General features: G+C 43.5%; 1 protein-coding gene across 1 annotated transcript in view; it reads left to right on the top strand.

Moving 5' to 3' along the window:
* The window catches only part of LOC126259711 (saccharopine dehydrogenase-like oxidoreductase), an 86,199-nt gene that overhangs the window by 54,007 nt on the left and 19,807 nt on the right, over positions 1-12,385 (top strand). The window contains exons 6-7 of the mRNA XM_049956686.1: positions 5,275-5,405; positions 5,489-5,726. Of these exons, the coding sequence (XP_049812643.1) occupies positions 5,275-5,405; positions 5,489-5,726 (369 nt within the window). The remainder of the gene's footprint in view (positions 1-5,274; positions 5,406-5,488; positions 5,727-12,385) is intronic.

Here is a 12,385-nt window from a genome sequence, read left to right as displayed (position 1 = left end):
TGTGCCCCCCCATGAACCATGGACCTTGCCGTTGGTGGGGAGGCTTGTGTGCCTCAGCAATACAGATAGCCGTACCGTAGGTGCAACCACAACGGAGGGGTATCTGTTGAGAGGCCAGACAAACGTGTGGTTCCTGAAGAGGGGCAGCAGCCTTTTCAGTAGTTGCAGGGGCAACAGTCTGGATGATTGACTGATCTGGCCTTGTAACACTAACCAAAACTGCCTTGCTGTACTGGTACTGCGAACGGCTGAAAGCAAGGGGAAACGACAGCCGTAATTTTTCCCGAGGGCATGCAGCTTTACTGTATGGTTAAATGATGATGGCGTCCTCTTGGGTAAAATATTCCAGAGGTAGAATAGTCCCCCATTTGGATCTCCGGGCGGGGACTACTCAGGAGGACGTCGTTATCAGGAGAAAGAAAACTGGCTTTCTACGGATCGGAGCGTGGAATATCAGATCCCTTAATCGGGCAGGTAGGTTAGAAAATTTAAAAAGGGAAATGGATAGGTTAAAGTTATAGTGGGAATTAGTGAAGTTCAGTGGCAGGAGGAACAAGACTTTTGGTCAGGCGAATACAGGGTTATAAATACAAAATCAAAGCGGGGGAATGCAGGAGTAGGTTTAATAATGAATGAAAAAATAGGAGTGCGGGTAAGCTACTACAAACAGCATAGTGAGCGTATTATAGTGGCCAAGATAGACACGAAGCCCACGCCTACCACATTAGTACAAGTTTATATGCCAACTAGCTCTGCAGATGACGAAGAAATTGAAGAAATGTATGATGAAATAAAAATTATTCAGATAGTGAAGGGAAACGAAAATTTAATAGTCATGGGTGACTGGAATTCAGTAGTAGGAAAAGGAAGAGAAGGAAACGTAGTAGGTGAATATGGATTGAGGGGAAGAAATGAAAGAGGAAGCCGTCTGGTAGAATTTTGCACAGAGCACAACTTAATGATAGCTAACACTTGGTTCAAGAATCATAAAAGAAGGTTGTATACATGGAAGAAGCCTGGAGATACTGACAGGTTTCAGATAGATTATATAATTTTAAGACAGAGATTTAGGAACCAGGTTTTAAATTGTAAGACATTTCCAGGGGCAGATGTGGACTCTGACCACAATATATTGGTTATGAACTGTAGATTAAAACTGAAGAAACTGCAAAAAGGTGGGAATTTAAGGAGATGGGACCTGGATAAACTGAAAGAACCAGAGGTTGTACAGAGTTTCAAGGAGAGCATAAGGGAACAATTGACAGGAATGGGGGAAAGAAATACAGTAGAAGAAGAATGGGTAGCTTTGAGGGATGAAGTAGTGAAGGCAGCAGAGGAGAACTACTGACAGCCTTGGGAGAGCCAGTCCTGACAAAAAACTACCATCTAGTGAGCAAGATATATGAGACAGGCAAAATACCCTCAGACTTCAAGAAGAATATAATAATTCCAATCCCAAAGAAAGCAGGTGTTGACAGATGTGAAAATTACCGAACTCTCAGTTTAATAAGTCACGGCTGCAAAATACTAACACGAATTCCTTACAGACGAATGGAAAAACTAGTAAAAGCCGACCTCGGGGAGATGAAGCAGCTTGCACAGGATAGAGTATCATGGAGAGCTGCATCAAACCAGTCTCAGGACTGAAGACAACAACAACAACAACAACAACAACAACTGCTATGTTACTCATTGAAGGCATCACACATTGATCTCTTGACAGCAAAATGCATTTCATTCAGCATCTCTCTATCTATTGCCTAACCTTTTACACCTGTTGTGCAGTAATGTCAGTTTCTTTAGAAGTTTATTTACGGTGACTGTATACCGCAGAGGTTCACTCCCATTATGAACTGTTCTACTGAGTACATATCTGTCCAGTGCATTGTAAACTATTCTTTTAAACTTGAGCCAGAGTTCTTCTACATGCTCCTAACATGTGCTGGAAGTTCCTAGTTCCTCATTGACACATGAGATTACTGATTTTTTATTTAGTTTATTAAACATATATATCTTTCTGTTTGTTTTAGTGGTCCTTTGTACTTAAGTAATCATTGTTGCCACAACCATGTCATGGTCACTGATACCAGTTTGGATGTGGACATCCTCAACATGGTCATGTCTGTTTGTTGCCATTGGATCCAATATACACTGAAGAACCAAAGAAACTGTTACACTTGCCTAATATTGCTTAGGGCCCCCGTGAGCAAGCAGAAGTGCCACAACATGGCATGGCATGGACTTGACGTCTGAAGTAGTGGTGGAGGAAATTGACACCATGAATCCTGTAGGGCTGTCCATAAACCCGTAAGTGTGTGAGGGGGTGGAGATCTCATCTGAACAGCAAGTAGCAAGGCATCCCAGATATGCTAAAAAATGTTTATGTCTGGGGAGTTTGGTAGCCGGTGGAAGCGTTTAAACTCAGAAGTGATCCTGGAGTCACTCTGTAGCAATTCTGGACGTGTGGGGTGTCACATTGTCCTGCTGGAATTGCCCAAGTATGTCGGGATGAGCAATGGAAATGACAGGTCACCTGTCAGAGTTGTATCTAGACGTTTCAGAGGTCCCATACCACTCCAACTGCACATGCCCCACACCATTACAGAGCCTCCACCAGCTTGAATAGTCCCCTGCTGACTTGCTGGGTCCATGGATTCATGAGGTTGTTTCCATACCCGTACACATCCATCCGCTCGATACAATTTGAAATGAGACTTGTCTGACCAGGAAACACATTTCCACTCAGCAACAGTCCAATGTCAGTGTTGACAGGCCCATGCAAGGTGTAAAGCTTTATTTTGTGCAGTCATAAAGGGTACACGAGTGGGCCTTCGTCCCCAGAAGCCCATAAAGCCCATATCTATGATGTTCATTGGATGGTATGGACGCTAATATTTGTTGATAGCCCAGCTTTGAAATCTGCAGCAATTTGCAGAAGGGTTGCACTTCCGTCATGTTGAATGATTCTTTCCAGTTGTCATTGGTCCCGTTCTTGCAGGATTTTTTTCCGGATGCAGCTGTGTCAGAGATTTGACGTTCTACCGGATTCCTGATATTCATGGTGCACTCATGAAATGGTCGTACGGGAAAATCCTCACTTCATCGCTACCTCAGAGATGCTGTGTTCCTCACTCACGTGGCGACAAGAAGACCACATACAAACTCATTTAAATCTTGATAACCTGTCATTATAGCAGCAGTAACTGATCTAACAACTGTGCCTGACATTTTTTGTCTTATATAGGCATTACTGGCTGCAGCACCGTATTCCATCTGTTCACATCTATCTGTATTTGAATAAACATGCCTATACCAGTTTCTTCCAGTATATTTACATCATGAGTGGGGTTTGTAACTATCTGTTCTTGTCAGTTTTCAGAGAACGCACTTAATAAAGTTTCACAGGATGTCTTATCATGGCCAGTACTAACAAAATTGTAATTTTTCCAATTAATTGTTGGATGATTAAAGTCTCCACCGATGATTACAGTATGACTGGGGAACTTGCGTTCAAGTGAACCGAGGTTTCCTCTAAAGTTTTTGGTTATGTCAGATGAGTCTGGTGGGCGATAGAAGGCTCCAATTATCATTTTATGCGCACCTATGATACTGAGTCTTGCCCAGTCAATCTCACAAGCAGCTTCAATTTCTGTCTCTGTGGATTTGAGGTTTCTGTCTGCTGTGACACACACCACCTCAATTTCCCATTTGTCTGTCCTATCGATACACACTTAAATTTTCTCCAAAAATCTTGCTGCTGTCAATTTCGGGTTTCAACCATCTTTCTGTACCTAGTACTATGTGAGCTTCCCTGCTTTTCATGAGCACTTCAAACTCTGGCACTTGTTGCGAATGGTTCTGCAGTTTACCATTAGTATTTTAATACTGTCATCTGTGGGAGGGATTTCTTTCGATCTTACATGGATATTTCTGAATTTTCTATAGCTATTGTTATCTGGATTGGATGGAGATGTGCCTAATATAAAAAATCCTTGTGTACAGCCTACACACAGTCAGCCACCTGATAGCAGCCTCTACGTGTAAAGCCTCACCTTTTTAGGGGAACCTTATAGTTCTCAAGCCAATGGCACAAGTCCAGGAAGTTGCAGCCTACCTTGTCACAGAACTTCCAAAGTCTCTGGTTCAGTCCTTCCACTCGACTCTAGATTCAAACGGCTAGAATCACTTCTGAGGACAATGCTGCAAATTGTGAGCTTAGCTGAAACTCCATGCGCAAGCCTGGTCTTCTCAACCTTCTCTGCCAGTCACTGGAATGACCCAGGAATGACTTTGGAGCCCAGACGACAGGCATTATTTGTTTCAACATGTGCCACAATCTGCAGTTGGTTGCACACTGTTCCCTCAATGGCTGCTGGAAAAGCCTCTTCAGCATGTTGTATGAGGTCCCCAGGCATACAGACTGAGTGCACCTTGTGTCCTTTCCTGTCCCTTGCTGTCATTTCCCTAAGGGATATCATCATTCAACATGTGTTGAACTGCTGACAATTAATAGACCCCTACACTTTTGCGTTTGCTTCCTCCTGACACTGGACAAAGCGGGTTTCCCCAAAACAGGTGAAGTAAGTCCCACTGGGTCAGTTTCAGTGGAAGACAGCACCTCAAACTTGTTGGTTAGGGCATTAGTGTGCAACTTGTTGGTTAGGGCATTAGTGTGCACTTTCTCTCTGTCCTTGCACAGGAGTGAATGCTGTTCATCATCATCAGTGGTTTGACATCCACTACTGGAAAAAAGCTACCTCCAGTGCACAAACTGCTCTTCAGAAGGCCCATGACTTGCCACCCCATCTGCTCAATGGCTGCCTGCTGACCCTCAATTTTGTGAGCTACAAGACTGCTGACCATCAATTCCACAAGCTATCAAACTGCTTCACAAACTCAAATATGCAGGCTTTTGGGCCAATGGACCTCGAGAGAAGAATGTAGGCACTTAGATTAGCTATTTCCTGTTAACCCTCCAGACCAACACCCACCTAGCTGGATTAAGAGAAGACGACCTTATCACCTCCAGCTCGGGAAATAGCCCCCATCTCCCGGAAAACAGAAAACTGGAACTGCTGTTCACTGTAGCGCCCAGCACTAACCCACAGGAGTAATCTGAAATGATATGTTACCTCATGTATCTGATCCCTCAAGTTTTCTCCTTTTTCTGTTAGGGACACTCTGAAGTTAATTTATTTGTTTTTTGCCTCGAATAGAAGAGAAATTGTTTATTTTATAATGTAACATTGAATCAAGTTTTGTATTTATTTTCAGGGAGCTTCAATTCACTATACTACATGGGAATCAGCTGTTCATGGAGTAGCCAATTATGGAGAACTTCGACCTCTACGGCAGAAGCTTTTTCCTAACAGATTACCACGGTTCTCTCCAAGAATGAAACGCCGGTAACTACTTACATAAATTTTTCATAAATAATTTCATTGTATTGCCATTGGTTTTATACTTTTGAATTTTTTTCTTCTTGTAGGGTACTGCCACACAAACAGACTGGTATCAATGGTTGGTGCTTACCGTTTCCTGGAAGTGATCGCACTGTTGTCTACCGTTCTCAGAGACATTTTTATGAGCATGATAAGAAACGTCCCATACAGTTTGAAGCATATGCTGTATTTCCATCATTAATAGTTTCATTTCTTGTGATAATGGTGGCTTTCGTATTTGGTATTTTGACCAGATTCAAGCTTGGTGTCAAATTACTGCTTGATGTAAGTATTCATCTAATAAAGTCAATGAGACTTTCACATGATGACACCTTTTAATTGTTATTTCTGGGCATTAGAAAATTAGTAGAACAAACCCTGAAGCACTTGCCATATCACAATTATCAATTGCCCTTGTCTGCAATCATACCGGTGTGTGGTACTGTGTCTTTAATTTGTTTTTAATTTACATTGAATATGTATTTTGCATAACATGATAAGAAGGGAATCTGTTTTTGACAAAGGTCTTGTAGACTGAAAGCTTATTTTTTGACGTCTTTTTGTGTAACTGTCCTTTTTGTAATATTGTTACATTCCAGCTTGGATTTCCTATCATTTGATTTTGCCTGATGGCTTTTCTTCCATCGTAACCCAGTGCTGTTTTCTTGTGTTACTCTTTTCTAATGCATTACCATACCCCCCCCCCCCCCCCCAAGTGGACATACCATTAATTAGCCATCTCCGGCTGCCACCCTTCCTTCCACAATGACCCCCACCTTCTCAGATTCTGCCATTCCTTAGCCCTCACCAACACAGTCCAGCAAAACCATATCAATGAAACCCAAACCTACTCGCAGTACCTTTTTTCCATCCATAAAATTCTCCTGCTATGCAGTCTCAAATTCTTGGAACCCCATAACACAGATTAAAACTCTTGCCCTTTAGGGACTAAAGCAACATGCACAACGCCACCTCAAAAACTCTCCAGCCTGCTCACTTCTTACTCCTGCCTTGGAGTACCACTGTCGACCACGTCTACAACAACTTCAAACCTCCTTCATGTCCCCTCATAGCTAACAAACCCCGTCTTGCTGACCTACTACATTTACTACACCCACCAAAACTCCCTCCCACCACCATACAGAATCCAGATCCTAAACAGACCTGAAACGCAGTCATGAACCTTTCCTCAAAAAGCCTTAGCCCCGCAGAAATATCTGTTCTTTCCAAAGGCCTCACATTTTGCCCCACTCCAAAATTCAGTTGTGCAGGACTTGTTAAAAATCTTCTCTCCTCGAAGTCCCTACAGTGGAAACACTTTCACCACCAACCCTACCAATGTTGAACCCTGCCTAACTCAATTCACTCCTCCATCCAGCTGTGATCCACCACCACTGCCACCAGATCACACCGTGTTAATTTTCCAGAATTTCCTAACCTCGAACCTTGCCTCAACACCATCCCCCAAATCCCTCAACATGCAAACTAACTTTACATCTGCAGAATGAACTGCAGTCCACCACCTAACAGATAACATCCACCTACAAACCCTGCCACAGTGACCCCATTCCAGAAATCTAGCAGGATCTCCAGTCTCTCCTCAAATCCTCAGGCCCACCCCAGAACCTTTCCCCTGAGTCCCTCTCTCCCCTCACCCTACCACTCCCCACACTCCTACCTTCTACATGCTTCCTGAAGACCATAAACTCAACCACCCAGGACGCCCCATTGTGGCCAGTTACTGTGCCACCACTGAGAGAATCTCTGCTCTCGTAGACAAACATCTTCGACCTATTACCCACAACCTACCCTCCTATATAACAGATAACCATTTCCTCCACCAACTCTCCACAATTAGTATCCGTTTACCACACAGTATCCTGCTCGTCACTATTGATGCCACCACTTTTTACACTAACATCCTAATGCCCATGGCCTTACTGCTATTGAACACTACCTTTTCCAACGCCCTTCAGATACCAAATAGACAACCTCCTTCCTGGTCGCCATGACCAATTATATCCTCATCCACAATTAAGTTTCCTTCAAAGGCATTATCTATGAACAAATCCAGGGTACGGCTATGGGCATCCACATGGCACTGTCCTATATCAACCTATTCGTTGGCCATTTAGAGGAATCATTCCTAAATACCCAGAATCCTAAACCCCTCACCTAGTTCAGATTCATTGATGACATATTCAAGATCTGGATTGAGGGTGAGAACACCCTATCCACATTCCTTCAGAACCTCAACACCTTATCCCTCATTCACTTCACCTGGTCCTACACAACCCAACAAGCCACACTCCTAGATGTTGACCTCCACCTCACAGATGGCTACATCAGTACCTCTGTCCATATCAAACCCACCAACCACCAGCAATACCTCCACTTCAACAGCTGCCACCCGTTCCATAACAAGAAGTCACTTTCATACAGCTTAGCTACCTATGGTCGTCACATCTGCAGTGATGAGCAGTCCCTCTGTAAATATACCGAGACTCTCACTGAGGCCTTTACGATCAGTAATTATTCTCCCAACGTTGTACAAAAACAGATGTCCTGTACCTTATCTTTCCAGTCACCCACCATCTCCCAAAGTCCCACCATCCAGCCAGAGAGGAGAGTTGCCCTCTTAACTCAGTACCACATCATTGTTTAGACTACCTCTCGATGTGCCCTGAAATGAGAAATGTCTTGCCAACTATGCTTCTCCCCCCACACTGTTATTCTGCTGTCCACCAAACCTATACAATATACCCATCCATCTCTACACAACCCCTGCTCCCAACCCCTTACCTCATGGCTCATATCCCTGTAATAGACACAGAGGCAAGACCTGTCCCATACATCCTCCCACCATAACCTGCTCCACTCCAGTCACAAACTTCACCTGTCCCATGGAAGACAGGGCTACCTCTGAAACCAGTCACGTGATCTACAAGGTTGGCTGCAACCACTGTGCTGCATTATATGTGGCCATGTCAACCAACGAGCTGTCTGTCTGCATGAATGGCAACTGACAAACTGTGGTTAAGAAACAACTGGACCACCCTGTTGCCGAGCATGCCGCCCAACACAACATTCTTCGTTTCAATGACTGCTTCACAGCCTGTGCCGTACGGATCCTTCCCACTAACACCAGTTTTTCTGAACTGCACAAGTGGGCACTCCCTCTGCAATATATCATAAGATCCCATAACCTACTGGCCCCTCAGCCTTCGTTAGTCATTCTCCTCACCCATCTAGTTGTTACATTCTGTCATGGATTTTTTATGGCTCTAGATTATTGTTTCAGCCACTGGATAATAATGAAAAATGTTAATGAAATGGCAAAGAGTCTGCTATGTGTACCAAGAACATAAAGTTTCAGCCATGTAAGATATTCTGAAGGGATACAAAACACTACATAATTTAGTGGGAAACCAACTTTCTATGCCAGCAGCATATGTGAATAGTGTCAAATGTCTGATGATGTGCTGGCAGCAGTTTGTGTTCAAATCAAGACTCCAGATGGCTTTTTTTCCCCACACACTATTAATGGGGTCAGCAACATAATATTCCAGAACAGAAATTTAAATTACGCCAATTTTTTTTTTCTTTTCTTTTCAAAAGCTGTAACCATGTATGGTTGCAAAGTTTTTTTTATTTGATTAGATTTAATGGGTTTAATATAAATTATTTGTCAGTAATTATACTGTAACCAATGGATATATTTTCATTTTCAACATAACACTGAAAAACAGAGAAATAAGACAAATAAGGATCAAATGTTACTTCAAAGATAAGGTGTCAGAAACTGACACCAAAATGGCAGAAAATAATACTGATATTGTTAAAAAACACCAAAAATTAAAAAACGAAATTTGCAATTAAATAAAAATATTGTCTGTCCCTTCCAATCAGAAGCAACATATGTATATAGTATGCTGTCCCAACAGACGAGAAAAAGTTTTTCTTTGAAAACTTAACCTTTGAGTTGTAAATAATTGTGTTTCCTCCATATGACAGTTTCTGGCTATCCTAAACATAACTACTGGCAAGTAAGTTTGTAATTCTGTAGTGAAGTGTAATGTGACAGATCCTCAACAGTACAATGTTGATCAATCCAACAACACTTTTATCACCAGGGACTATTGAAGTCCCCCACCCCTAAGCAGGGAATGGGGGGAGGGGGGCTGGTAAGAAGGAAAGAAGAAAAACCTGACAGTCTTGCACACTCACCATTTGCAGATTATATTGTGAGCTAAACCTACTAGTCTATACTGAAATGTGCAGTTTGGACTGTCAGTATATAATATTTATCACATAGAAGGCTTTGGACTTTAGCTATGTTGTTTCAGAGAGAATTGTAATACTTCATTGCTGTCTGCATTCGTATTTTTTAAATGACTGTTGTGTGCACCCACAGAAACCAAATCATTCCGATTATGGGCTGATCGTCATCAGATACTGGTATTAACCTGACAGTTGTTTTGGAAATTAATCCTGTACCATAGACATAGAATTCTGTGGTGAATGTGCAATCATTTTCCATTAAATAAGCATTACTATCTTGATTAAACATGTATGTGCAAGAATGGTCTCTCTCACCAAAATAGACAAAGGACACATCCTATATGAACCCCACTACATGAGACGTACTTATGAGAGAACATGAAGTGCTAGACACTTCAGTAAGGTAGTGTTTGTCAAATCGTAAGTATACCTCTTGTCCTTATCGTCGTCATTTATCCCTATCGACACACAAGTCGCCGAAGTGGCGTCAATTCGAAAGGCTTGCACCAGGTGAACGGTCTACCCGACGGGAGGCCCTAGCCACACAGATAAATTAGATGTAGGACGTCATCTGCTGTATTTTAAGAGTATGTCAGCTTTCTATATTTTGTAACAGGATGACCGGAGCGGGTGATGTGATCGGGGTTGTAGGGCGTGGCCGGGTAGGAGAAGGTGGCTGTTTTTAACAATCTTCCTCTTTATTGTTGGTTCTTCCAATACATTTTCCGGTAGCTCAGCCCCACTGCTTGTATCGTGGTGGAGACGTGCTGATGCTGTGCACGCGCGCGCGCGCAGCCCAGGGAAAGTGACGCTGTGTTCGGTCAGCGGCTGCGCAGGCGGTAGGAGGTTAGCAGCACGAGGCCCAGCCTAGCTCACCTCCTGCAGATTCTGCGGCTCGTGACGACGCCAGGAGTCGCCAGTGCAGCAGCGGGCAACGCCCTCCGCGCCGGTCCTCATGGACAGCGTCACGGATGACGATGTAACAGCGACCATGCCCAATTGGTCGAACCGATGCCGACGCCCACCTCTGATGCCCTTAAATAGTGCAGACCACTGCTGAATCCACCTGTTACGTGGCGCCGTGTTTATTAGAATGTTCTCGATGAGTTGGCTAACACAACCGCACCACACGTGGCCCACGCCTGCGTAATTCTGCTAATGCTGCGTTCTGGCTGTTGATGGTTGCCGTGCACGTACAGAAATACCTACGTTCGTTGCAAAACTGTGTCACCTGCATAACACGCTGGCCAGCCTTCGTCCGCCATCTGCCGCGAGGCTGGCACATTGCGCACTGAATCACACTAAATCACAATTTCGCACCATATTTCCTAAAAATAACCCCTTGTCCTCTACAATTCCTCCCTCGTACGAAAAGAATTCGTCCCTGAATTCAACCAAAAAGTCAAAACAACTACAGTTCACTTCAAAAACACCATAAAATGCGATTGATTCACTATTTACACTGTGTTCATTCCCTTCTATCCTCAGTCTAATCTTTGTTAATAAACATTTCTCAGCGTTCTGCTGCAGTGCCTCACAACTGTTCGGTGATTTTGTCTGGGTCCTTAGGTTAAAGGTTGGAAGGTGCGGGATTTGGGCTACCTTCCTCTTGAGCTGATAGTACACTAATCCTATGACAAAGATAAAAATGTAGGTGGCGGTGGTTGATGATCCAGTAACTAGTAAGCTTTGCATATGCTCATTACGGTACTCCTGCACTCATTGAAAAAAGATGTTCCATAGTTACACATCCATCCTGAGCTGCTAGCATCCGGTCCAAAGAGGCGAGCAAAGTCTGGTCTAATGTGCTATTCAAAAGAGTGAGATTTTCTTTCGTGACGAATTGCAGTGGTTGGTCGGTTGGGTACGGAGATCAATGTGCGTGTTATGTTCATGATTGTAGCTCCAGTAATCATGGCTGGTAAATAGAAAGTTGGCCCCGAAATCTCAATTAACAGTCCCTGCCCCTGCAATTCTATTCTTTGCGTATTCGCTTGCTTACCCTGCTCGTAACAAATGCAAATAACGACTGTGTTTTCCATTACTGAAAATACTCAATGTGGACCCACTTGCTGAAAGAACTGCACCGTGCCTGCTATAATTTCCTTAGGGCACTCCGCGACTGGTTCTTGAGAGCGGAATAGAGAATACTCACAAGATTTGGTCCGTAATCCTTCCCGAAGTTGTTCCGAAGGTAACAGTACTGGGGTTAGGTGCCCGAGAATTGCATGCAACATGCCTCCTGTAGTTCCGTGGCTTCTATGTGTGCTTCCGTAATAGTATCAGCAAGAAAACGGAGCAGCTTAGCATTTATCAGCTGTGAATCGATGTTATCCAACCAGTACTTGATTATACCCAAGTCGTGATTGTGTTGGCTGTGGCCTTAATGTGGGACATCAAGGTCGTGGCCAAAATCGCAATTGGCACATATTATTAACTACATCTTTCTCCAAACTCTCTAATTGGGTTGAGTGAAGATCTAGCATTCCCTGGTTGCTATTCACATTATCCTGTACCTGCCGTAGCGTTTCGTTAATACTTTTAATATCTTTCGCGTCAGCGGTCCCAAAAACCGTTTTTAGGATACGGCCACCTGCGTCTAACCATTCTCTTTTTCCTATGGACGTGCGGGATTAACCCTGCAGTTTGCCGCAACTGAGCTT

Source organism: Schistocerca nitens, chromosome 5 (assembly GCF_023898315.1).
Source record: "Schistocerca nitens isolate TAMUIC-IGC-003100 chromosome 5, iqSchNite1.1, whole genome shotgun sequence".
Classification (NCBI taxonomy): domain Eukaryota; kingdom Metazoa; phylum Arthropoda; class Insecta; order Orthoptera; family Acrididae; genus Schistocerca; species Schistocerca nitens.
Note: the sequence above shows the minus strand (reverse complement) of the source record. Positions and strands in the feature narration are given on the sequence as shown.